Source organism: Lampetra fluviatilis, chromosome 20, assembly GCF_964198595.1.
Source record: "Lampetra fluviatilis chromosome 20, kcLamFluv1.1, whole genome shotgun sequence".
Taxonomy (NCBI): Eukaryota; Metazoa; Chordata; class Hyperoartia; order Petromyzontiformes; family Petromyzontidae; genus Lampetra; species Lampetra fluviatilis.
Window position 1 is genome coordinate 4164223 of NC_136294.1, and position 26235 is coordinate 4190457.

The window sequence follows — 26235 nt, forward strand, 5'->3', positions numbered from 1 at the left end:
TTATAGTTGTAGAAAGTGATTTTTTTTATCTCTCATTATTTGGGCCTCGCTAGAATAAACTACAAATGATGAGCTTATAAATGACTCCTCTTCTACGTTGAAATTGGTGGAATGGCCTGGGAGAGGTTCCCAAAGTTTTTTTTGCCAGAAATGGCAAAAACAAAACCTAAAACCTGTCCAGCCGAAAATCAACATTTTCAAACTTGTGCCCCCGAAAATTATGGCACAGAAAATTACTGGTTTTAGTTATGGGGCATAGGCCACAGCCTAAAATTAAAATATAAGTCAAAAACAAAAAAGCGTTGCTAAAAAAAACTACTTAAACAATCAGTTGATCAACACAATCAGTGAAGCAAATAAAATATGGATCATACAAAATATGGTCCGTTGCATAGTCTACGTAAACCTACACTATAACTGAAACATTTGCCGGCCTTGGCGTGTGACACTGAAGCCCGATAGAAATTAGGCGAAGTTCTCCCATGGTTTCGAGCACAGTGCAGGAGTAACACTCGCACCAACAGAAAAGAAAGTTAAAAAAAATGCAGCTCGTGACTTTCTGATGGAATCTTCAGTACACCCCAGTGACCACCCACCCATTCGCCGACCCACCCACCCACCCGCCACATGACGTCTGTGCACATTTCTCTGGGAACAGCATGACTGCTTTACCAACTGTAGGGTCTTAAGTTGCTGAGGCATAACATAAAAGGCAAGGAACGGAGAAGATGGATTGATGTGGAAAATAAATCGGATGCTTTCCTATCCAATTACGTGGCAAATCTCTCGTTCATTTTTCCAGAGTTCTTCCCACCACCCTCTGTGTTCCATCCCTTGCCGTGTGCCCCCAGAGCCCTGTACCAGCCCGTCATCTCCCCTGCCCGCACAGCTCCATAGTGAGTCGCCCATAAATCGTTTATGATGGAATTTGCAGACCCCAGAGCAGCATGTTAAACATTTAGGCCGAAAGATTACATCCGCACGTTTCATCTGCCATCATCATCATCAATCAGCGTCAATCGCCACCGTCGTTATCATTATCATCAAAGCTGCCAACACAATCATCACCTCCACGTCACACGACCATCACCGTGGCAATCCTCCCTTTGTGAGGATCCCCATTGCTATATCGCAATTGTGATGATGTTGCAAATTCCACAAAGCACTACCGGCTTCTTCTTTTCGTACGGCGTGATTCAGAGATGAGCGAATTATTTTTGGAACAGCAGCAAAAGTTACGAATCAATGTCTAGGTTTTGTAGCCAAACTACGGCGCTGGCTATCAGCTGGTGGATTTTGCATTAGTGCTGCCGGCTAAGTGGTCTTGATGACAACGCGCTACAAAGAACGGTCAGCAACGAAATTAGGGGCCGGACACCTCCAGCCTCTCAGCATCATCTCTCTCAACCTCAGTTTCACCTAATTGGTGCTCAATAAACCACATTACACTTTGCAGAGCCTCAAAACATCCGTACAGATGTATCCTTTTGATAATCCTGAATTAAGGAACGCGAAGTCGTGACAAATCTTTGGCCAGGTTTGCATTAAACCCTTCCAGTCCTCTCTAAGACAGATTTACTGAGGCCAGGGCAGAAATAAGTGAAGTCAAGTCCCCCTTTTTTTTTACTTCTTCGTTAAAGTTCTGGCTGTGGAAAAGCCAAGCTGTGACCTCCTACTCTCAATCGCCAGCCGTGTTTGATTTATTTCGGGGGTGGGCAGCTGTTGAGTTAATTCATTTTAAAATTGACTGATGCGGCGCTGGAAAAGTATGCATGTAACGTGATTCTGCAGTGGCAACTATTCCCCTGGATGCAAAAACAAATGCTATATATTCGCTTGCATAAGCCTTGGGAAACGCAACGCACATGGAACATACCAGGTTGGGCCCGGCAGGTCTGACGCTGCTGGCAAAGTCTGACTGATTGCGCCTGAGGGATTGTCCACAGCACCGGTGATAAACAGCAGGTGGAGACATTACAATCAGAAAGTAGCCGCGGATTCCGCCGTGGGACATATTTGCCCACAAGATGGTGGGTGGGTGGATGGGTCGAGAGAGCAGCGCGAGCAATGCGATGTGCTCCGTTCGTCAGGGTTCACGCTACTTTCATTTGACCTCTCCCTCCCTCCCCCCACTCTTTGCTTCTTGTTTGTTATTCCCGATGGAGGGATGTTGACCGCGTGTTACCGCCAAGTGTCCCTCCATGTCTCTAAGAGCCCTCCCCCCACCACGCCATCCCCCAAAATACATTAATTTTATTATATGAAAGGAAAATACATTATGCGCATGACGAAGTTATTTTGTTCTTTGGTATTTTTTTTTTAGACAAGTTTTTGCGCAATGTTTGCATAATTACACGGGGTAATGTTGTGAACCCAAAAGAACCACGCAAAGGAATTCATCTTTTTGAGTTTACTGGAACAGCTGTAGAATGTTCCAGTAAAGATAACACAAAACATTTTTCACAATTATTTTCAACCCGATCAAGCGAAGTCATCATAACCCAACAATGATCTGGCACGCAAGAGTGCTGCGGAGAAAAAAATATAATGTAATAATAACATGAAATAACAATATTGCATAAATAACAGCGGACGGTTTTGGTTGTCGACATTTGTGTTTTTTGGAATGTGTTGCAGACTCGGGGATCACCCAAAACAAATTAAGCCGAGTGTTAAGAAGACACATGCGAGCGATGTCTTGTGAAGATACTTGAAATGCATAATGTTGTTCCACGGCAAAAAAAATATATATATGATATAAAAAAGAATAGTCACTTTCTCTGATTTTTTTTCTTATTCATCCCGTGGGCCAGCGCCAAAAGACACATGTGCATCCTGACCACGAGCAGCTAGGTGAAGGGGGCCCACACTGCCACCCCCGAACACAAAGAGCCACAGGCACATTACAACCTATTTATAAAATCACTTGATAAATCCTTTCCCTCTCTCTTGGCAAAATCCCATTTCCTTTGCTTCCCCCAGACAATATTTTGTTTCCAAAGTGTTTTATTTCTTAATTTAGTACCGTGTTTATCTTGGCATAATTAACCCACCACAGGCCTCACATCTTTATTGTTACGAATTAAAGTCTTCTCTGATTTATACTTAATGCTATCATTTAATTATGGGGTTAAGCTATGTTGGTAATTCGATTCAGCTTATTTTTATTATTTTATTTCATTCTCTACATTAATAAAATAATAAACACGAAGAATGTCAACATTCGTGCATACTTTTGTGGGAGATGCAAACAGCTGTTGAGACGCAATCACAGCTGAACACGAAGTGAACGCAACACTGAGCAAGTAAAGAAACAAACACAACGCACACACACACACACGCAACCACACACACGCACACATGCATTCTTGCATACGAACACACATACACAAAGGAAAATATCCCCCATATAGCCCTTAACAGACTTCTGGGGTAAGTGCTGTTCGCGAGCACCTGTTAATACTACAACAGCCCACTCTACAAGTCCACCCGCCCGCCTTTGTCTTCCCAGTGATTATTGTTTACATACCATTGCAGGTACCCGTTTTATGCTGAGTCGACCTAGCAAAATGCAAGATCTGGTTTAGATATTAATCGCCACCGAAAGATGTGGCTGGGAATTGAACTCAGGTCACCAAGTTTTGCAGCGAAATGTATTACCCACTGCGCCACCATTCCCAACATACACACATACACATGCCACACACACACACACATCCATATATACATGTTAACATACAATCATGCAGTAATCTGTACACGCATACAAAAACATACACACACGCGCATGTTCATGCACACATATGCATGCACACGAACACACACATACATGCACCTATATATAACAAAGACCAAGACCCCCCGTATAGCCTTAACAGACTGTAGGAGCAAGTTCTGTTAGCGAGCACCTATGAAGGCTGCCAAAGCACACGAGGGAGTGGGTGGCCAGCACCACACCCGGCCGCCTTTGTCTCCCTAGCGACGATGTGTACACACCGCACCAGGTACTCATTTGAAGCCGAGTCAACCTTAGGGAGACTCAGGACCGGTTCAGATAATCGTCACTGGTGGTGGCCATGAGCAGGAATCGAACTTGCGTTGCCAGGTTCGTAATGCAGAGCGCTAACCGCAACACTACCGCATCTCATGCACATTCACACACACTGATGAGCGCACACATTCACACGTACGCAGTTCAGTGTCATCAGCTCATCACCAAGATCAATTCAGCACTTTGCCAGCCAAACAGCAACATCAGCTCGATCGATTCTTGGTTGTCTTTATTGTCGGCAAAAATTGCCTTGTTTAAAAAAAAAACACCCTTCATTATTGAGCAGGTGAGTGATGCGTGTTCTGCAAGTGTTTGCCCGCTTGATGAATTAGATGCCAAAATAGAGTACTCCGTGTGTGCACAACAAGATTATTTCCATGACATCAAAAAAAAGCCTGTTGGGAATCCTGCCCGCCATGGCGCAACGGACAACGGCACACCGGTCCCGCATCATGCAGAGGCCACCGGCCCAATTCAGTCTCTCGGTGCGGCAGTTTTTAAATTTGGGCGCAAGTTTCTGAAATCCCCCTCCACCGTGGCCACCTCTGTCCAAGCCAGCAGTGTCAGCGTGCGCACCTCCATCAGCCGATCGGCAGGTTGTGTGTGGTTGCTCCCCACTTCCTCCGCGGTGTCTCGCTAGCGTGGAAGAGTAGACCAAGTACCCTTTAGCAAGGGGCTCTTTGACGCTCCCACTCCCTACCCCCCCGCCCTTCATGGCGTAATAGGCAAGCATTGCAGAGCAGCTCCTTTACCTTTCATTACCATTAAATAAAGTCTGCGTTCTAGGCATTGCATCCGCCGCGGAGGTGTACAACAACATAACATGTCGCTGCCTTACGCAATATTTGGTGCCTTTCGTGAGAATTAGCGATGCTCACCGCCACCCCCCCCCCCCCCTATGTTATTATTCTGTGCAGGTTTAACGGAAAGCTGCAAAATCAATCAGCGACGAGCGGCTAAGGGACTGACAAGGTGTGAGAGGAGCGAGACGCCCATGCACGCGCGTGTGTGTGTGTGTGTGTGTGTGCGCTGTCCGGCAAAAACAACCCCCTACCTCCTCGTGGGTGCCGGATGCCACGCTGTGGTGAGAGTGCCGTGGGGGGAAGGGCCAATTTAGATTGGCCATTCCCCTCATGGCGTTTGCAACCACCACAGCGGCCAAATGGGGGCTCTGGACGGGTGCGAGGGGCTGGTAACCCATCCACCTTCAATTAATTACCACAAAACCACTTCTAAAATATCTAATTATTAAGCTTGTGCCGGACGCCCTGGGGGGCAGGCGTCTATCATGTCTCCTTGCCAAACCCCATTTGACCGAGTCAGGAGACTCAATCCTTACCCTCGGGGCTCCTCCAGAAACAACAAAAAACCACTGCGGGTGGCCACGTGGAATGTTCGAACGCTCACTGCGCAGGAGAGGCTGCCACTCCTCTGTCGGGAGCTGGATCGGTACCGCCTAGATCTATGTGGTATTCAGGAGGTTTGGTGGACCGGCTGCCACCATGAGAGGTGGACAGTCCTCTACTCGGGGCTGGAGACTGCCAAACAACAGGGAGTGGCTCTTCTTCTCAACAAAAGAATGAAGGGGGTGTGGGAGAGTAGCGGTGAGGTGTGGGAAGCTGTAAGCCCCAGGCTACTTTGGGCTCTAATTCTAGATTTGAAGCTTTCGTGACTGCAAGGAATCATATTCTTAGGTTTTTTCGGTAAAGTCACGTAGGTAAAACATCAAAATTAATGAAAATAAAATAAAACAAAAATAAAAATCACGACGTTTCGGAGGCAACACAAGTCTCCGTCATCAGGTGGGACCGTCACAGCCAGATTAGAATACTTTGGGCTCGCCTTCCAATCAACCAAAGGTGAGGAGTGGTGGTCATAGTTTCTTATGCCCCCACCGAAGACGAACATCTGTGGAGGGATGCAGGCAAGGCCGATGAGTCAGATGCCTTCTATGACCTACTGTCACAGGTGCTAGCTAAAGTGGCCCCTCGGGATCGTGTCATCTTGGTGGGCGACTTCAATGCCCGACTTGGTCATGATGCTGGCACCTGGTCTGGAATGATTGGCAGGCATGGGCCAGATCAGCTCAATAACAACGGTAGGAGGCTGCCAGATTTTTGTGCAGCCCATGGGCTTGTAATTACCAACATGCTTTACCGGCATCGGCGCATCCACACAACATCATGGATATATCCCGGGTCCAAGCAAGAACATCGGCTGCACTACATAGTGATGGAACAGCGGATGCGGGCCCATGTCCTTGACACCAGGACCTACCGTGGAGCTGATCTGCCCACTGACCATCGACTTGTCATCTGTAAGATGCGCCTGCCATTCTTCCACTCCGGTGGCGGGTGTACACCCAGGACCACATTCAAACCCAAAGTGGCATGGTCTAAGTTAGCTGATGAAAGTTGCAAGCGAGAATTTAATCATCGCTTGCGGCTGGGGTTGACATCGTCCCCCACTCCTCCAGATGTCGAGGGGAAATGGGCGACGTTAAGGACTGTGGCTCATGCAGCTGCAATGCCTGCTTTGGGTACACGGTCCAGACCTCCCCAGAGACCCTGGCTGACAGAGGAAGTGTTAAGGCTGGCTGAGTGACAGGCCCACTCTCATCGTCTACAGCATCCCACATCAGAGAATGAGGAGGCTTACCACAGCCTTCGCTCGGATGTTCGGAGAGCCATGAGGCGCTGAAAAGATGGGTGGTGATCGCGGGTTGCTGAGGAGATGGAGTCTGCCTCAATGGCCCGCAATCACAAATCGCTATTTAACTCCATCAAAAAAGTAACCTAAAGCGCCACACCTATTACCATCATTATGGGAAAGAACGGTGGTCCAATCTCCGACCCCGAGGAACAGGTTTGCAGATTTGCTGAGCATTATTGTGAGGTCCTAGGGGAGGGGAAATCCCTCAACTTGGAAAACATCGTGGGACAAAGTGGGGATGACCCTGCTGAGGCTGCGGTGTCTCAAATATTGGAAGAAGTCACCCCCTGTGAGTGGCTGGCTGAGGTGCTATCTGATGATGAAGTATTGAAGGCGATCCAGAGTCAGAGACCAGGAAAGGCACCGGGCACAGATGATCTCCCAAGCAAAATGCTGAGAGAGGGTGGCGTTTGTGCACAGACTGCCCTACATGACATCATAACAACAGTATGGACCACTGGATGGGTTCTGCAGGAATGGAAGGATGCCTTGGTGGTCCCCCTCTTTAAGAAGGGGGACCGCACAGACTGTAACAACTACAAGGGCATCTCACTCCTGAGTGTGCCGGGAAAGGTCCTGGCAAGGATTATTCAACATTGCCTTGCCAGGCACACTGAGGAGAGGCTTGCCAAGCCCCAATGCGGTTTCACCAAAGGGCAGTCCTGCACAGATGCCATATTTTCTGTCCATATGCTACAGCAGAGGTGTTGGGAATTCCAACAAAACCTACATCTCTGCTTTATTAACCTGGTCAAGGCCTATGATACCATCAGAAGGCCTGGGCTCTGGGTTATTCTTCGTGCTTTCAGAGTCCCAAACCCTCTGCTCACGATCATTAAGGACCTTCATGATGGTGAGCGGGCCCAGGTAAAACTACGTGGCTGGGAGTCGGAGCCATTCCCTGTTCACCTTGGGGTATGGCAGGGATGTCCTCTGGCTCCCACATTATTGCATATATTTTTCGACCACGTAGTTTGTGAAGTCTTCGATGGCTGTACCAGAGGAATTTCCATCTGGTACAGATACATTGGGAGGCTGATCGATGCCCGGGTGTGGTCAAGGGATGGCTCCCTATTGGTCAACCACGTTATGTTTGTCGATGATCTGGTAATTGGTGCTCACTCAGAGAAGGAGTTGGAGGTGCTGCTGCTGAACCTGGAGCTGGGTACTAAGAGGTGGGGCCTTACCATCAGCCCCATCAAAACTAAACACCTGCCTGGGTGTTTTGTACCATCGGACACTCCACCCCCACAACTCCCAATTGGTGATGGGGCAGTTGTGAAGAGAGTTTCCCATGTGTGCAGTGTGCTCATGACCGGCTCCGGTTTGACCGCAGAGGTCTCACTCCCAATCAGTCGAGTGGCATTATCTTTTCATCGGTTTTGTAACGCTGTGTGGAAGCTACCTGGTCTGTCGCTTCGCATGAAGATTCAGGTCTTCTCGGCCACGGTCATTCCCTCCCTTCTCTACGCTTGCAAAACGTGGACCCTCCTCATGGAACATTTTTGCCGGTTAGAAACATTTAGGCTGGCCTGCCTACGATCCATTTTGGGTTTAACTAGTTTGGATTGTGTGAGGAGCTCACAAATCTTTGAAAGATCTGGACAAAGTCCCATCAGTGAGTTACTCCATCAGGCAAAGCTGCGTTGGCTGGGTCATGTAGCCCGCATGCTCAGCCACCGCATGCCTAAACAGCATTTGTTCGGCCGGATCGAGGGGGCTAAATGGGCGCGGCACGGGCTAGAGAAGAGATGGAGTGATGTGGGATAAGAGGATGTGGAGCTGAGTGGACTTGCCGATGACTGGTACCAGCGGTGTCAAGATCGGCCTCTGTGGAGGAGGCTCGTGAAGGACGCTACTAGGCAGTTGGAGGCAATCGCCCTCCAAAAACAACGGAGGGTGGAGGAGCGACGCTCACAACAACGAGCGGAGCGCCGGGTGGCTAAAGCACAGCAAGTTGGCACAGTAGGGGGCACAGGTGGTGCATCGGCCAGTCGTCTTAGTCAGTCAACCTGTGGCACCTGCATTGTCTGCCCCATGGCCTCCTGCCAGCGGGCGTTCGACACTTCACGTGGCCTCAACGTGCACCTAGCCTAGCACAAGCGTCGTGGTGACGTCACCGCCACTTAGTGGCGAATGGCGCTTGTTGTTATTGTTGTTATTGTTGCCTGTGCAAAATGTGTGTGCAAGCGAACGAGAGCGAGAGAGAGCGGACTGGCGGACAGGCAGCCGGCTGTGCAGCGGAGAGCGAGAAGCCGAAGCAAACCAAGCGAAAGCGTAGGTCCCCAAGTGGCACAAGGGGCCCCCCGGATTCATTAAAACAAAAAAACAATTGGGGGTGCGTTGAGTTTCATGGTCAAGTCTAATATGAAATAAGAATTACACTAAGTGATCTCTCTCATCTCATGTCTATCTTGTCTGCATGTCTCGTCCCTCCTCTCACGACGGCTCTGTCTCTTGTTTGACATCACTCTCTTTGCATCTGCCATCTTCTCTTCTCTATTTAAACGATTTTATTTTAACTACTATTTTTATTTCAACACGGTAAGTCCCACTGAGATGTGCAACTCTGTTTCAGAAGCGACCTGGCTACAAATGATAGCTCTACTAAGTGGCTTATCACGTGGAAATTTACAACAGCCAAATGTTCTAAACGCACGTTGCTTCTAAATGTGGAGGAGAAAACCGGAGGATCCGGAGAAAAATCCACGCGACCGCGGGGAAAACATGAAAACCGTAAATATACAGGTGTCAGGGTTGGGATTGAACGCACGACCTCCTGAATACCAGGCGAGGGAGTCAACATTTCCCCGCCGCGGTGGCTCTAATCTTACTACGTCTCTACTTCCGTTCACATTTCCCCCTTCTCGCCAAATCTCAATCGCTTGCCTTCATACCGTCTGCCATATCACTAGAAGTTTACAAATTGAAGGAGGGGCACCACCCCCCCTAAATTAGAGCGCCCTCCCCCCAACCTCCCTGTCCCCCCCTGCCCCTCCTGTCCCCCCTCCCCCCGCCAATAGGGCAGCACCACCACTGGACAAACCGTGCGAAAGGTGAGCGTGCAAGAACACCCCTGCAAAGACATTGATTGTGATGGGGCGGTGGGGAGAATGAGCCGAACGGCACGCGAACGTGCGTGTCCTTGCATCCACGCTCGTGTGTGTCTGTGTGTGCGCTCACGCGTGTGCGCGCGCGCGCGCGTGTGTGTGTGTGCTCGTATGTGCATCTCCTACCCTCCGCTTCCTTCGGGCTCCAGTGTCCTGAGGGGTCGCAGGCGCGGGGCGACGAGGCGGAGTGGGCGAACTGCGTGAGCCGCCCATCCTCTCCGCACAGGTCGCACGCAGATCCCACTTCTCTAGGAGAGGATCAACGGTCGAAAAACACTGCTTAGACGTTCCGTCTGCAACGCGCCGACATGGACTTAAACGGCGCCGCGGGCGCTCGCCTCACTTAGCTCCGTGGCACGCCGACGACAATGTTCCCCGGCGGTTAAGTGGGCTTTCATAATGGAGAGCTCGGCGCCTCTCTCTCTCTCGCTCCCCAATCCGCGCGCACACACACACACAAAAACGCCACTTCTCACGGAACGGAACGCGGGCGGCGACCGCTGCGGGGATTGTTCGCGAAACAATGGGGCAACGAAGCCCCCCGCAGCTCGATTGCGTGACCACTTGACTCGAGCAGAGAGCGGCCCGCCGAGGCCGAGGATACGGAGCGGTGCCCGCGCGCGACCGGGAGGGAGGAACACCGCACCGTGATCACCGTTACGTTTTGACGGCGTTCAACGCCAGTTCCCAACTGAACGCCAAATTTGTGTTTTGTTTTCATGAACGGGGGGGGGGGGGGGGTTCCTATCCAAGAACTCCTTAGAATCGCACGGCTGCCCCGTGTCTCCGACTTTTTCCCGTACCTCCGACGAGCACGGTTGGCTGCATACGGCGCGAAAGAAGTTCAACAAACGTGCGCGCACTGGCATTAGCTTTCAGGTGCGGAAGCTTTGCTTCAAAGCAAGGCAGCAAGAGCTAGAAACTTTTCAAAGGGGATGTGGAGGGGCCGGTGGGGAGGGGGTGGTGGAGATGCGGTGGGGAGGGGTCCCAAAATGTACAGATTTATTTTTTAATCGGGCCCTACATTCATCGTAAAAATTATTAAAACATTCAATGTATCTTTTATAATTAATATCAATAAAACACAAATTTTCTGAGCCTCAAAGGGGAGGTGGGGGGGGGACGATTGCACCCATTTCCCAACCCTTGGATTCGCCATGAGTTCAAGCTGACGTCGGTTTGTTTCTTTCAGCGGACCTGAAATGTCTCCAGTGGTAGCACTGCTACATGAAACTATCGTAGTAAATAAGAGTACGAATACATCAGCGTGGCTTACACACTGCTGTATAAAACTAAATCGCAATTTCTTAATGCATGTCGGTCCACTGCTTGATGAAAGACTCCCCCACGCCCGATGAGCCACGGGGAGATCTTTGACCAAACTTACTCTGGCTCGTGCAAATTGTATCTGCGTACGTGTTTACGTTTAACGTCTTTCGCACCGTACATTGCCAACCGCGCTAATTGGAGGTGGGGGGGGGACAACAAACTCAACACTAAAATGAGTTCTTCAATCTACATGTATAAGTGCGTAGCTCCAGTAGCTCCTAATATCGGAAGGAAGAGCGTTCCAGACGGCCGCAGAAGCGCATCTGAAAGTGTGCGACGCAGTGACCGTCTTTGTTCGATGGCGAGTCAGAAGCCACCCCTGCGAACATGACGGGAGTTCGCGTGATGGTTGATGCTCCCTGACGAGATTGAGCAAGCTATTGTGGTTCATTTGTGGCGAGCACTTTGTGTGCAACGAGTGTATTTGTTTGGCAACCGGATTGGTGAAGTTGGAGAGAGGTGGTGGAGGTGGGGGGGTGGTGGATCCAGATACTACTCACCCCACTGATATTCGTTGTGGCCAGGAATCGAACTCGGGTCGCCGGATTCATAGCACAGCACACAAACCACTGGGAGAACGCTCCTCCAACACTGCATGAATAATGATACAGCAGTGTGTGTGTGTGGATTTGCTTGCGCTAACAATTGCATCAGAAAGTCTCCACGTGTGCGAGAGAAAGTGAACGCGAGCGCGCGCCGTGCGTGTCAGCGTGCGTGTCAGCGCGTGTGTCAGCGTGTGTGTGTGTGCGCGCGTGTGCACGACTGCGTTCAATCCAGCGAGGGAGAAAAACCAAACTTTATGCCACATAAATCACACAAATTTTCATTAAAAAGTTTGGAATACCCTGCAAAGTGCCAAGAGGCACTTGCCACCACGCGCACGCGTGACCCCCCCGCAGTGAAGCAACGCATCCACAAGTGGGATTTAAAGCTGTCACTGCTCTTATTCCCCGACTCCCATTATCCGGCCACAAATCAGCAGTCCTCTGGCACTACACAAGCGCCCCCCACCACCCCCCCCCCGCTTTCCCGGTTGAACCATTGAACCATTTTCCCCCTCGCGCTTTGGCGGGGAGGGGGAAAGACGCCGGCCGTTTTTGGAAGTCACCTGATGGCGAGGGGCACCGTCCACCCATCCCCTCCCTGCTTGCCCCCCCCCCCGTCTACCTCCTCCTGCCCCCCCTTCTCCCCCCAACTCCCCCCACTAGCCCCAACCGAAACAGAACAACTGCATCTGTCGGCGGCGGCGTTGTGCGTTGCCTGTTGTGAATGTGGCGTTGCGTGGCGAGGACGGGCAATCGGTTGTGTCGCCGCTAAGCACGAGCAAAGCGGGCAAAGGCATAGGGCACCAAGCAGCTCAAGGGCTCTCTGGGATTCATGACAACAACAAAGATGCAGGGAGGCACCAAATGTATTGGGTCGAATTCAGATGCAACTCATCTCTCATTCCATTACACCTGTGTCTTCCTGGTCCACATTTCTCTCATCTCACGACATCTCTCCCTCTCTATCTCGTCGACATCTCTCTCATTCCGCTGCCCTCATCTCTTCGCCGTTCCCCCTCTTGTCCCATCTCATTACACCTCCTCTACGTTTTGTGCCTACGCGCATCTCTCTCGTCTCGCCGCATCCAAGCTATCTCTTGTCTGCATCTACTTCTGCCATCTCTAGCGCAGGCTTATAAATGGAAAGGGGAAGGAAAGAGCTGGGGCTGGGGGGGGGGGCTCGGAGGTGGGGGGGGGGGTACGGGGGGGATAAGGGGGGGGGTCGCAAGCCCCCTCCACCGGGCACGGCACGTGACTGCGAGCGTGCAGGAACACCTCTGGAAGACGTGGCCGTTGATGGGGGGCATCCACTGCAGGGTGAGCGAGCCTTCGTCGTGGGCAGCAGGGGTCGGCGGCATCGGCACGGGGAGGGGAGCGCGGTCCAGCCGCCAGCCCTCGTACACCAGGTCCAGGTAGCAGTGCATGCGTGCCACCTGGTTCGGCGTGAAAGAGTTGGTGCAGCCATCGTCTGGAATTTCAAAGCGGGTCGGTGGGTGGGGTGGGAGGGAAGTGATGACAATGGGAGATGACAACAGGGGCGTTTGGACGAGGTGTGGGATGGAGTGGAGAGGGACGAGGTGGTGGTGGCGAGCGGAGGGATTGATGGGAATGAAGGCGGGGGGTGGGGGGAAGAGGGTAGAGACATCATTGTTGCACTCACACCGCAAGTATTTTTGTGCGTGACATCTGGGGAAATGTAAGGTCGTTCATGTATACGTACCCTTGCGTTTGTTTGTTCTTCTCTACAATGAATCGTAACACGAAATGTAACGTGGCTGGGGGCTCCTCTTGTCGGTGTATGTATTTATGCCATTTTTTAAATGAAATATCGATGCAATAACGCACGGATGGAATTGCGTGCATATGGCCACAAATGCATGCAACGCTGCGTTATCCCGTACGAAATTCGAGCACAGTCCGTTTTAAGTAATCTTACGTAGCCTACATATTGCGTAACAACAAAAGGAAAGAGCCTTTGTTTACGCGGTCCATAATCAATCATTCGCGTTTATTCGGCCGTCTGTACTGTTTACCCACCGCACCGAGGACAGCGGCCCCGATGTTGTCTCCGTTTACAGACGCTCCAAAAATAATAAAAGTGGTGCGATTATCGAACGCGCGCGCGCGCGCGTCTGGGGGCCGCTTTGATCGGCGAAATTAAAACCGTTCGTCTGCAGGGCCGGTCCGCTTGCAAAGATTACCGTCACAACAAAGCCGAGTCCCAGACATGACGTAATGGGATTCATAGCGAAACGCTACGGCAACCCACCCTACCCCCCCCCCCAGGAACACCACCCCCCCCCCCGTGCGATATCATGATCGGCCGTCTGTAGCGAGACAGCTACTGGATAGGGCTCCGACGGCGAGGGAGCTGATAACCCATTTCTCTGCCTCTTCGCTCAAAACTGCGGAGAGGCTGCGGAATTGGCCGCGTGCGAGGCCCATTTTTTTTTCGTCGCACCTTTTAACAATTTTCAAATCGACGGTTCCGCGACGTTGAGAAATTCAGATTGGGTATTTTTATTATTTTTATTCTAAAAAGAAAATGACAATAAAATGCGCGATACGTTAAAACACGTAGATTTCTTAGTGCCGGGGTGAAATAACACGGCGCGGCTAAGGATGGGGACTCTGCAACAAACCGGTTAACAAGGGAGAGTGGTTGGGGGAGGGGGGGTTGGGCCGGCAGTTTTTTTGTGACCGCTGTGAGGAGGATTCCTTTGCGGAACTGAAAGAATTTGACCGTGGGTGGCCCGTGCCGCTCTTCGAGCAAAAAAAAGGCAACATCGCTACTTGCTCTCCCGAGTCACGAAAGGCACAAGAGACCCCGAAGGAGCCAATGTGCGTGGCATCGGAAATCGTGGCGATGTTATGCAATCGATGATAGGACACTCTTCTTCTTGGTTCTTTCGGTAAAGTCACGTAGTCTGTCTCTCCGATAGCGTCTGTCTTTCCGACAGCCCTGTTCTTCACCTGAGGACGGCTGCTTGCGTTGTGGCCGAAACGTCGTGATAATTGTATGTTATTATGTTTTATTTTTATTATTTTATTATTTCCCTTCTACGTGACTTTACCGAAAGAACCAAGAAGATGAATCCCTGCAGTCACGAAAGCTTTAAATCTAGATAGGACACTCGGTTTTTTTGCCTAAAGTGTCCAAATAGCAAATTCCGCGGAAAATGAAGATTTTTTTTTATATCGGTGAATCTTTATTCATGCCTTGGCCAATTGCTTAGTCATGGGCAGCACCCAGCATCATTGGCCATCCCCAATAGTGCACGGGCATGTTTATGACGAAATTACTCTCAATAAATGCAAGCAGGTGGTCTGGGAGGCAACACTTTGTTTAATGGAATAGAAAAGCAATAAATAAAGCCTTGAAGCAGTACTTGAAAATTACCCAATATTTTACTGCTCAAAGCAAAAAGGGGTTCATAAAACTACAACAATGGACCGTTTTTTTGGTGTGTGTGTGTGTTCGTGATTGTACGTAACGTATGTTTTACAGGTCAGCGCGTGATCTTTGTGATTAGCCGTTATTAAATGGGGCTGTTTGACTGCTCGCAGGGACTAATGCGCCGGCATCAGCGTCGAGCTGGACTGATGAAAGAGCGTGAGTTATGGTTTGAGTTATAAATGCATTCATCATCCACTTCACTGCTGCTCAGGAATGTACACAGCTGAATAAAAAAATTTACAACGACATGACACCCTCCCCCCCTCCAAGGTGTATATATATATAACACACACACACAGCATGAAAGCGACGAGATACGTATACACAAACAGAAAACACATTTGACAAACGCATGCGGCATCTAAGAGGCAACAGATACCTCGACAACAACTGGCACTAGCTCAACACGATTCACAATGCGTCTACAAATACAATTTGTTTTTGGAAGAAAAAGTGGGGCTTTGGCAGAACATATTGACGGAAGGAATGATGACCGGTGGGTTGGTCGAGACGACCAATGGATCGAATCGGCAGCCAAAGGACAGAACATACCAGATAATGCATCCATCCATCTCGGAGATCGGAGCTATGAAATCAGCTTGCATGCAAGAGCTGGACGGATTGTTATGTTGCAGGACCTATTAGAGGATGGTTACACGTTAACTACCTCGCCTGGTACACAGGAGGTCGTGGGTTCAATCCCAACCCTGACGGCCCCCTGTATATTTTCATGTTCTCCCTGTGGTCCGCGCGGATTTTTCTCCGGGTCCTCCGGTGTTTTTCCCTCCACATTTTAGAAACAAGCATGTCGAGTATTTCCCTGCTATAAATGTCCACGTGATAAGCCACTTTGTTGAGCTATCACTTGTGGCCAGGTCGCTTCTGAAAAAGAGGTTTCTAAAAAAAGTTTTTGTTCAATTTAGATCGTGATGGCATGGGATGCCTTCATTCAGCAATGGCTGATGAAGATGCTGAAAGTTTCCAAATAGAAATATGAGCACGTGGCAGACGCTGCTGCCTTGGCTGTGTGGCAGCAGAGCCAGCGAGTTTCACAGCCAGTGAGGAACGCTCCACTGTATTCCAAAGCTGCGTCATTGTCCTTTTCACATCTGATGACTGTTATTTTTTTTTCCCTCCTTCAAACTTTTCACAAAGTCTGCCTTGCACAAAAAAATATACACACACTCTTTCCCAACCAACAGCCAACTAATTACCCTCCTGGCAAGGAACACAGATCACATTTCTTCGTTCATTCATTGTCACGGACTTTTAAAACAAGACTGTTGTGGTATTTCACTCAGTGGTTGTACAAACAAACGCTGACACAAACCTGCTGAGCCTGTGCCACGATTATAAATTGTACATATCTACCGATCGCAAAGCGGTGCTCATTTGGCGGAGCGGAGTCATGGAAGGTTCGCGCAATGTGCCACGAACCGAGGTGACTTGAGTTTGATTCCCAGCCGTGGGCAGCATCAGCGGCATGCGAGATATCTGGGCCGGTCCTGGAAAAACCTTTGACCTTCAACCAACCTACTCCCCCCCCCCCCACCAACATCACATAAGAGCGACCTTCATCCAACAGTGGACTGAAAAAAAAAGATTGTAATTTATTAATGTTATTTAAAACGAATCTATTGTTGCGTATGGCATCACGCTTAGGAGCTGAGTGTCACGAGAGGGCTTCGAGAAAGAGTTTGCGTCGTTTTGATGTCCCTCCTCAGCTGAAGGAGGGGCAGACTACGGTGGTTTACTACGCAGTCCATCGTTTGGGTCGAATGTTCCACAATGTGTAACACCGCTTCGAACGAACTCTCGCGCTCCCGGCGCTGCTAGAATATTCCTCCTCCTTCCATCTCTCCAGCGGCGCCAAAACCACCTTGTCCGCCCCATGAAGATCAATCAGAAGTGCAACATGCCCTTCCCCCCTGCCTCCCCCACCCCCCTCCTAATCCTTACCACCAGGTAACCGACTGTTTGGTAACCACCAAAATATGCAACATCAAGAAGTCCACCACGAGCGTTGAATTCCCGCCCACTCTCCCCAACCCTCGAAATTTAATTTCGGTGGTGCCATCGGCATCGCGAGATGTAAAAAAAAAACATTTCTAATTCTGCAGCTCGTGGCGCATCACCCTGTGCCGGGGAGGTGTGGTGCCATTTTCTTCTTTCCCGCAATTGATTTTTCTAGAATAATTGTTTCATTTTAATATCGGCGTTTTTTATGTATCCCACGCAAACATCATCCGCGTGACAATTTGTTGGAATCCGGTTCGCGGTGTAACGATGCGTACGTTACATCGGTGATCATTTGCTTCTTCAGCTCACAAATACATCTGTCGAACCACGCATGTTTAAGGATCGATGTTTACCAATTCATTTACGGTACGTTGCATGCAATGGATTCATGTGACCGCCGCAACCACTAGTGGCCGCTACACACACTGTACTCGACAGTAATTCATTATTTAACGCGGTAGATGCGTTCCTGAAAAGTCACCCCGTTGCGCGACAAAGAACTGAGATGAGACGACGCCACTGCGTACTGCATCATTCCGCGTCCCGCATCGTACCGCTTAGCCACGCAAGCTCGGGAAAGTAGTTCGTCCGTGTTATAAATGGTGCAAATTCCGCATTTCAATGGTGCACGCTACGCGTTATAACAATGCGCGTTCCGCGTTGTGTGAAAGTGTTCCCTCGTGGAAGAACCGCGTTGCAGAGACATCGCGTTGTAGTTTAAATACCGGCACGCGCGTTAAGCGAGCACTTGCCGTACGGTAATGGTTAAGAAATCCATTGATTATATTATTGAATTATGACAGGTCGTCGGATTTCCAGTTAGGGGCGGGTGAATCTTTATCTCTCCACATCTCCAATAATGCCCCCCACCGCCAACCAATCCCCTGAGATTGCTGAGCGCACTGTAAGATTAAATTAACATCGTTAATATTATGCGCAAATGACCTTCGCTTAACACCAGGAGAGAAAGCAATGACAATTGAAGTCTCTTCTTCAAGGGGACACCGGGATATGCCCACCGATTGCTCGCACCAACAGACGCGCGCGAACGAAATGAATGAAACAAAGGATCCATCACGGCTACATGGCACGGACCGTCGTCACCGTCACCATCACCAGTGTCATCATCGTATCCGCGCGGTATTTGTCTGCCAACCCACACTGGGAGAGTGCGGACGAGAAGGGAGCCGCGACCCCTACTCCCTGTATCCCCCCCCACCACAACCCACCACATCCCCGCGAGCCTCGGAGCCGTCTGCCCGTCGTGCCAGCACGTGACCTTGGAGGGGCTGGACGAGGTCAAAAGCGGGAGACGCTCAGCGTGCAAATGACGTGGGTCGGCGGCCACCCACCCAGCCATCCCCGACGACGCCTCCTCCTCCTCCTTGGCGGCCGGGTGACTTTGATGGATACGTTCGAACCGTGGCCCGGTCGCAGAAGCTCAAACCCTCCCTGGGGGGTCTCTTTCTCTCTCTCTCTCTCCCCCTCTCTCTCGCGCGCGTCAATTCGCCACGGCCGCGCTTCGCTGTAAACACCGCGCATGGGAGAGCGGCGGGGAAGAAACAAAAACCGAATGGACCGCGTGCGTTATACGATGTGGTGGTGGGGGGGGGGCGCGAGAAGCTAACCGAATGAACCTAGCCCCCGCCATGGCCCAACACTCAGCAACTAGCCAGCCACGTGGACTAAAAGCCACTATTGCTCGCCCTTGCAAACGGTCAACCAGCCACAAGTGCCAGAGTCCTACCACGAATGCGTTCGTCGCTTAACCACGGCTACCAAGCGCTGTCACCCAGACTCTTTAGGCAACCAGCAGATAAGTGGTGCTGGTAACCAGTCGGACACATTAATTCTAGATTTGAAGCTTTCGTGACTGCAATGATTCATACTCTTAGTTATTTCGGTAAAGTCACGTAGGTAAAAAATGAAATAAAAATTAATAAAAAATTAAATAATAAAAATCACGACGTTTCGGAGTCAACACAAGTCTCCGTCGTCAGGTGGGACCGTCACGGCCAGATTTTCTGCATCAAGTGAGGCAGGGATTCAAGATGCAAGCTCTTACACAGCAGCAGATGTGAGTGTGAAAGCGATGGGTATTACCTTGTTATCGGACACATATTACACAGCCCCATCCGTGGCATCTTTAACATTCACCAACCAGCCATTCAAACGCCGGGTACGAGTCCGATCACGAACCCGACCCATCCGGCCAACCAGCCACCAGGTACGAACGCTCACCCTAAACAACGAGCCTACTCGCCACCTGATCCTCCTGTTGGCCCCGAAGCAACTCATCATGTAACCACTGGCACCGAGCTCTTCCCCTATCCCTAACCAGTGACCTAAACCTTCATCACCGACTACCACGAGCACTGTGACCTCGTCCCGTGTACCCGAACCCCACCACCCCGGGCCCTTGTCAATGTTTTGTTTCCTTTGCAGTTTTCGTGATTGCCATCGCGCAATGCGGCGCTTTGAAACAGCATTTGGTTGTCGCTCTTGTGGTTTTGTTGTTGTTGTTGTTGGTGGTGGTGGTGTTGGTGGCACAACAAACAAAAGTCACGAACGCACCGCGGCTCGGCGTCGGCTAATGAACCCGGGAGCGCGCAGCGCACGCGTCAATCACAAGGGCCGACGACGACGGCGAGGAGGAGGAGGAAGAAGCAGCCCCCCCCCCACCCACTGAGCAAGTTTAAACCCCAAAACACACACACACAAACACACACACACACCCGCTGGAGGGGAGAAATGTCACGTAGCGCCTCACTCTGCCACCCTCCCAACCCGGGGGCCCCCCAAGGGGGAGGGAGCGAGGGAGAGCTGGCTGGGGGGGGACTGCGTGACGTTTTTGTTTCTACTCCGTGCATTAAAACCCCGCGCTCCTTCCTTGTGAGCCCATCTCGCCAGCTCAATGTTGCCATTAGGGGCCCACCACCCCCCTCCTCTTTCTCTAACGCTAACCCGGCAATAGAATGACTTCCTGGTCTTGACAGTCCACCGGCGAGAAGCTGGGCTAAGCAAGCAGCAGGTAGCAACAGCAAGCAGCAGCAGCAAGCAGCCTTGAATGCGTTTTAAAAGCGAGCATCCCTCCGCCCAACCAGTGCCGGATTGTCCTCGGAGCACAAGTAGCTACACACGTGGTAGCTACACATGTAGCTACTACATGTGTAGCTACTACACATGTAGTAGCTACACACGTGGTAGCTACGGGCCCCGCACTTCCAATGGCCCCCGCGCTAAATGCTTTCAAGCTATCAATTCCGGTCCAGTGATTCTGCACTTGCTCTATTGCTATAGTACTCTACCGCCTTCAACTTTTATGAACGACTGGGTGTTTAGAGTTAGCGATTCGTCGTATTATCCGGCTGTATAGCGAATGAACAAATACAATGACATTACTGCGCAAGTAAAACATTTGTTGACTTAAAGCTTTCGTGACTGCAGGAATTCATATTATTGGGGTCTTTCGGTAAAGTAACGGAGATAGGTTCAAAGTCACGTAGATAGGTTTGTTATTTTCTTTGAACCGATCTGCGTGACTTTACCGAAAGACCCAAATAATATAAAAAAAAAAATGAGTGTTTTAATATTAGTGTGTGTGTTTTTATTTTATTTAGGGCCCCTTTATAGCATACGCTACAGGCCCATGCACTAGCTTCGTCCGCCACTGCGTCCAGCCTGAAACGTCGTAACTTGAGTCGCCGTGCGTGCGCGCGTCTCTCTCTCTCTCGCCGTCTTTGTGGGTCGCAGTGTCGCGAGCGTTCAGCGCGCTGCAGCTAAGAACCCGGGCGACCCGAGTTCGATTCGCGCTCACGGCCAACACCCGTCGACTCAAGACTCGAATAAGTACGTGGGTGCCACGTGCAAAATACCGCAACTCAGGGAGACAAAGGCGGCCGGGCGTGGTGCTGGTCACCCACTCCCGTCGATTGCCGTACCAGACTTCATAGGTGCTACTCGCGAACAGCACTTGCCCCAACGGTCTGTTTAGGCTACACGGGGGAGCTTTGTCTTTCTTTGTTGTTTGTGAGCATAGGGTTTTGTCGTGTTAGCGCTGTGAAATCGTTTCGGATCGTAACGTGTGTCGATTGGCATCGTGACCATTATGATATCCACAATTCTAAAACATAAAAAAATTACCCCCCAAGGCATGGGGCGCTTCCTCATCCAGCAGTGGGAAATGACGAGAGGGTTGACAATTGTAGGCGCGCGTGTGTGTGAAGAAGCAACGTTTCGATTGTTGTTTTATTTACAAATGGTATCAATTAAAAAAATATAAAAAATACCGATCCACCTCACAGATGACGACGACGACAATTCACAAAAATCTCAACGCTTTCGTCAATTGCAACTGGCCGACAGAGGAGAAGACAAACACCGAGAAATAGGTGAAGTATGGGTGAATTGCCCTCATTCGTAGCGGAGAGACACAGGCCAGAGGGATTATTAAGCGAACGAAAGTCGGAGAACTGCACGACCATCACCACAGCCGTCACGAGTTTGGTGCGCGACTCAAATGTTAATGGCTCTGACATTTCCGCACACCAACGGTAGCACGAAAACTCGTCAACAGCGGCCTGAAAACGTAGGCGAAAGTAGCGTTTGGGACGATGCATTCGCTCGAAAGGCGAAAGCTTCAGCCACGCACGGGTGAGTTGACGGCAGGTTTGTGTGCAGCAATGCCCCATTAACGAGGGACACAGGAAGGTTTCTCACCGCGGGGAACACACCCCTGCACAACCACCCTCTCGGCGGTATTCCCCGTCCAGAAATGTGGTCCACGTTAACCGTGCGGTCTGCACACACGCACGCGCGCACGCACGCGCACACGTGTCTGTGCGCGCGCGCGCGTGCGTGCGCGCGTGTGTGTGGGTGGGCGGTCCCGTAGCGGTTTAGCGCACTAACGCCACGAACCCGGTGACCCGAGTTCGATTCCAGACCCAGGGCCAACGCGAGTGAAGGTTATCCGAACCGGTTCTGGGTGTCCGCTAGGTCGACTCAGGCCTAAAATGAGTAACTGGTGCGGCGTGTAAGCATCGCCACTGGGGAGACAAAGGCGGCCCGGCGTTTGCTGGCCACCCACCCCCCTCGTGTACCGTTCCGGCCTTCATAGTTGCTCGCTAACAGCACTTGTCCCTACAGTATGTTAAGGCTATATGGGGGATCTTTATCTTTGTATGTGTGCACGTGTGTAAGTATGCATATGTGTGCGTGAAAATGCGCGTTCGTGTGTGCGTGTGTTTTTGTATGCGTGTACACATTATTGAATGATTGCATGTGAACGTGTATATATGGGGGGGGATCTTTATCTTTCAACCGACATGACTTTGTTGTGGTTTTCACTTTGTGAGAGACATCGTGTCAATTTACGGTGAGGGACAAAAAATATTACAGAAAGTATAATTCAAACACGTTGCCCTTCCCATAAGTCGTACCATTAACCATGTTTTGACTTTAATCAAGTGTAACAATGACAGAGTAAAATTATTCATAATGGTGATGTATTCAAATAAAAGATGTAGCTCATTTTACAAATGGAGAACCATTTATATAAAAAAAAAACAAATGTAAACGGCTCTCTAAAATATATGTATTCCTGAAACACATTAAACACCAGGAGGATTAAAATACCCCACCAAAAAAAACATCAAAGTGAAATAGCTGTCGAGAAGTGGTCCAGTTTGCTCGGGAGATAAAGACGACGTGAAAAGGCACCCTAGATCGAGCAGCACCCCTGAGAGTCGGGGTTTGAATCCGGGCAGCCGTCCATGATCACAGCGGAGATTCTCAAGTGTGGCGGCGTTGATGATCCCACTCGGCCGAACCGCTCGCAAATGAACGCGCGCACAAAAGACGCCACCGTGCCTCGTTCGCATCTCGACTATTTTCGCTCATTTGTGCCTCTGAGAACGGGACATGACCAGTTTGACGAACACGTGAAAACGCTCTTTGTGGGAGGCACATGACGTTATTTTGAACCCGGCGGACTGAAGTAACCTCAGCAGTACAGCAGCAGCAGTTGTATTGCGTCATTGTCATAGGGGGGGCCGTCCATAAATGGCGTCACGCGATTTTGGACGATTTTTGACCCCCCCCCCCCTTCGTCACACATGGCGTCACACAAAGTCAGACTCCCCCTCAAATATGACGTCACAAAGCTCTGCCCCCCCCCCCCCCAAAAAAAAAACATGCTCAAATCGCTTTAAACTATTGTCTTTGTAGTGCGTATTTAATGTGGCGCTGCACTCTGATGTTGTAGGCAAAACATTTATTTAAAAAGTCTATTTCATTAAGTTGAACGTTTTGATTTAAAGAACCAAGAATATAAGTATATTTATTTAAAGTTGCGCATATTGATGTGACGTCACATTTCTTCCCCCCCCCCCCCCTCGTCACACATCGTCACAAATGTCTGACCACCCCCCCCCCCAGGTGCGTGACGTCATTTATGGACGGCCCCTAGGGCGGTTCTCAGACACGTGGTGGTTACGCTCCGCTGGCTGTGAGAGTGTCCCAAATGAAGTGCGGAAAGCTTCATCTGTTGACGCCACCCCAACGAGTGACAGGCGAACTCCCGATTGCTTTTGAATGGACACTTTGCCGACCGCACGGAGGAGCCGCTGGTATAGGCGCGTGAACGCTAAATCTTTTATGTATGCACGTTGAACTTCTTTCGTACCGTACGTGTCCAACCGTGGCTCATCGGAGGTACCGGGGAAGGACATCAAATCGCGTGCATGGACCTGGATGGAGTCGGGACTTAACTCCTCGTCGAATGTATTTTGGGGTCGCTCGTAGACCGCAGTAGGTGGCACGTGACCAGCGGTAGGCACAGCAATAGCGAGAGTTATACTGGATGTGGTGTGACCGGGGCACGGAAATAGCTCTTGACCCCTACCCCCACCGATGTGTATTCGGGTCGAGGCGCGTGTTGTTTGGCGTGCTGTCCGACGTGCTTCTTCGGGAGCGAACCGTCGGCGTCAAACGACACGCGGCACGACCAGAGAGCACGTCGCGGGGCGGGATTGGGATGGCAGCAGTGCCGGATTATCCTCGTAGCACGAGTAGCTACACATGTAGTAGCTACGGGCTACTACTACACATGTAGTAGCTACGGGCTACTACTACACATGTAGTAGCTACGGGCTACTACTACACATGTAGTAGCTGCACGTGCTACGGGCCCCGCACTTTCAAGGGCCCCGTGCTAAATACTTTCAAGCTATCAATTCCAGTTCAAATATTCTGCACTTGCTCTATTACTATAGTACTATACCGCCTTCAACTTTTATGAACGACTGGGTGTTTAAAGTTAGCCATTTGTCGTATTATCTGGCTGTAAAGCTAATGAAAAAATACAATTACTTTACCATGCAAGTAAAAATTTGTGTTTTAATATTTAAGTGTTTTTTTTTTCAGTTTAGGGTCCCCTTATAACATCATGCTACAAGTCCGGCACTGGGTGGGAGAAAGCTGTCACGGCGCGACCGCGAAAACCTACCGCGGTAGACAGAGCCGGACCCAACGTAACCCCTGGGGAATTGGTGCGTAGCCTCACCGGCGTAGCTCATGTAGTTGTTGAACGGCGTGTGCTGAAAGTAGCGCTGGTTGCAGGTGTCGTTGCGAGGCTCCGGGTCGTGGCACAGCTTATTCTGCGGCGTGGGGGCCGTGTCGGCGCAGAGGTCCCCCTTCTCCAGCGACGGGGTGGTCTCCTGGCAGGGGTCGTTGCAGGATTCGGTCTCCGACACCCCCCGGAAGACGTGGTACAGTCCCAGGTTGTGGCCCAGCTCGTGGATGATGGTGTGCGTGTGTCCGGCCTTGCCATAGTACGTGGGATTGAGCACCACACCACCTGCACGTTCCGAACGATTAATTACGACGATTGATAATCAATACGCAATCATCACAGTGGCAGACACTGGCGGCGAGATGGCGGCGAGACGTCGACCCGGGCGCAGACGGAAATTACAGAAGGCCCAATTTTAAACACGTGATTAAAGCCGTGGATAATTGCAGCCACTTCAATTGTGGTATTTATAATTTAGACGGAGCAAAAAAAAAACAGATTCCATCTCCGTCAGAATATAAGCGGCAATTGTAATATTATCAGATTGCGAATTAAGCCGTTTTCCCATTTTCGCACTAATTATTCGAATGAAACGTCGTGCGGTTGCGTTGAGCGTTAAACTGCACAACGAGCACCCTTGTTTAGCCAAATGAAGCCGAATGGGCGTCCTGCAAAACGACACACGCATCTCTATTGCTTACGGGGCGCAAGCGAGACGGTGGTTTCACACACTGCCCCGAACCCGACGAACCTGAGTTCCGTTCCCGGCCAGGGCTAAACGCGAGAGGGGTGAGGGATATCTGAACGCGTCCCTCGGCACCCACGCCTCTCCACCCCCCTTTAGTAGAAACCCGCACCGACCGTTGCATGGTGAAGTATGGTCGAAGGATTCCCATGTCCGACAAATCGTGGGGAGAGGGGAGGCATTCATCGAGCAGCGGACGGACAAGGCACTGCAAATTAATCTACGTTATTGTATTGTCTCGTGAATAATAATAATGAATTTAATTCTACTTGGGTAAATTTAGCTGTGACGGTCCCACCTGAAGACGGAGACTTGTGTTGCCTCCGAAACGTCGTGATTTTATAGATTTTTTTTCATTTATTCTTATTTTATTTTTATTATTTTTTACCTACGTGACTTTAACGAAAAAACCTAAGAGTAATAATGAATATGTTGTGAAAACGTTTTTTTATTATTTGTGCTAATTGTTTTGGTGCCATTTCTTAATTTGTTTATTCATGTTTTTATTTTCCTGGGAACAAGTAGGGTTTTCGTTTGCTTCATAGTGGCCGTCTACGAGATTTGGTCCTCATATATAATGAATGCACCGCGATGTGGTCACGCTTTTAGCATGAATGACGCCGTATTAAAAGAAAGTATTATTAAGAGCAGCGGACGGACAGGGTGCTACAAATGAGTGCACGTCATTGTATTGTCT

At 50.2% G+C, this 26235-nt stretch overlaps 1 protein-coding gene across 3 annotated transcripts in view; it reads right to left on the minus strand.

The window, feature by feature from the left end:
* The window catches only part of LOC144937861 (pappalysin-1-like), a 157659-nt gene that overhangs the window by 90345 nt on the left and 41079 nt on the right, over positions 1-26235 (minus strand). For all 3 annotated transcript variants that reach the window (XM_078865385.1, XM_078865386.1, XM_078865384.1), the window contains exons 5-7: positions 24785-25078; positions 13023-13215; positions 10000-10121 (exon numbers count right to left, since the gene is read on the minus strand). In XM_078865385.1, the coding sequence (XP_078721511.1) occupies positions 10000-10121; positions 13023-13215; positions 24785-25078 (609 nt within the window). The remainder of the gene's footprint in view (positions 1-9999; positions 10122-13022; positions 13216-24784; positions 25079-26235) is intronic.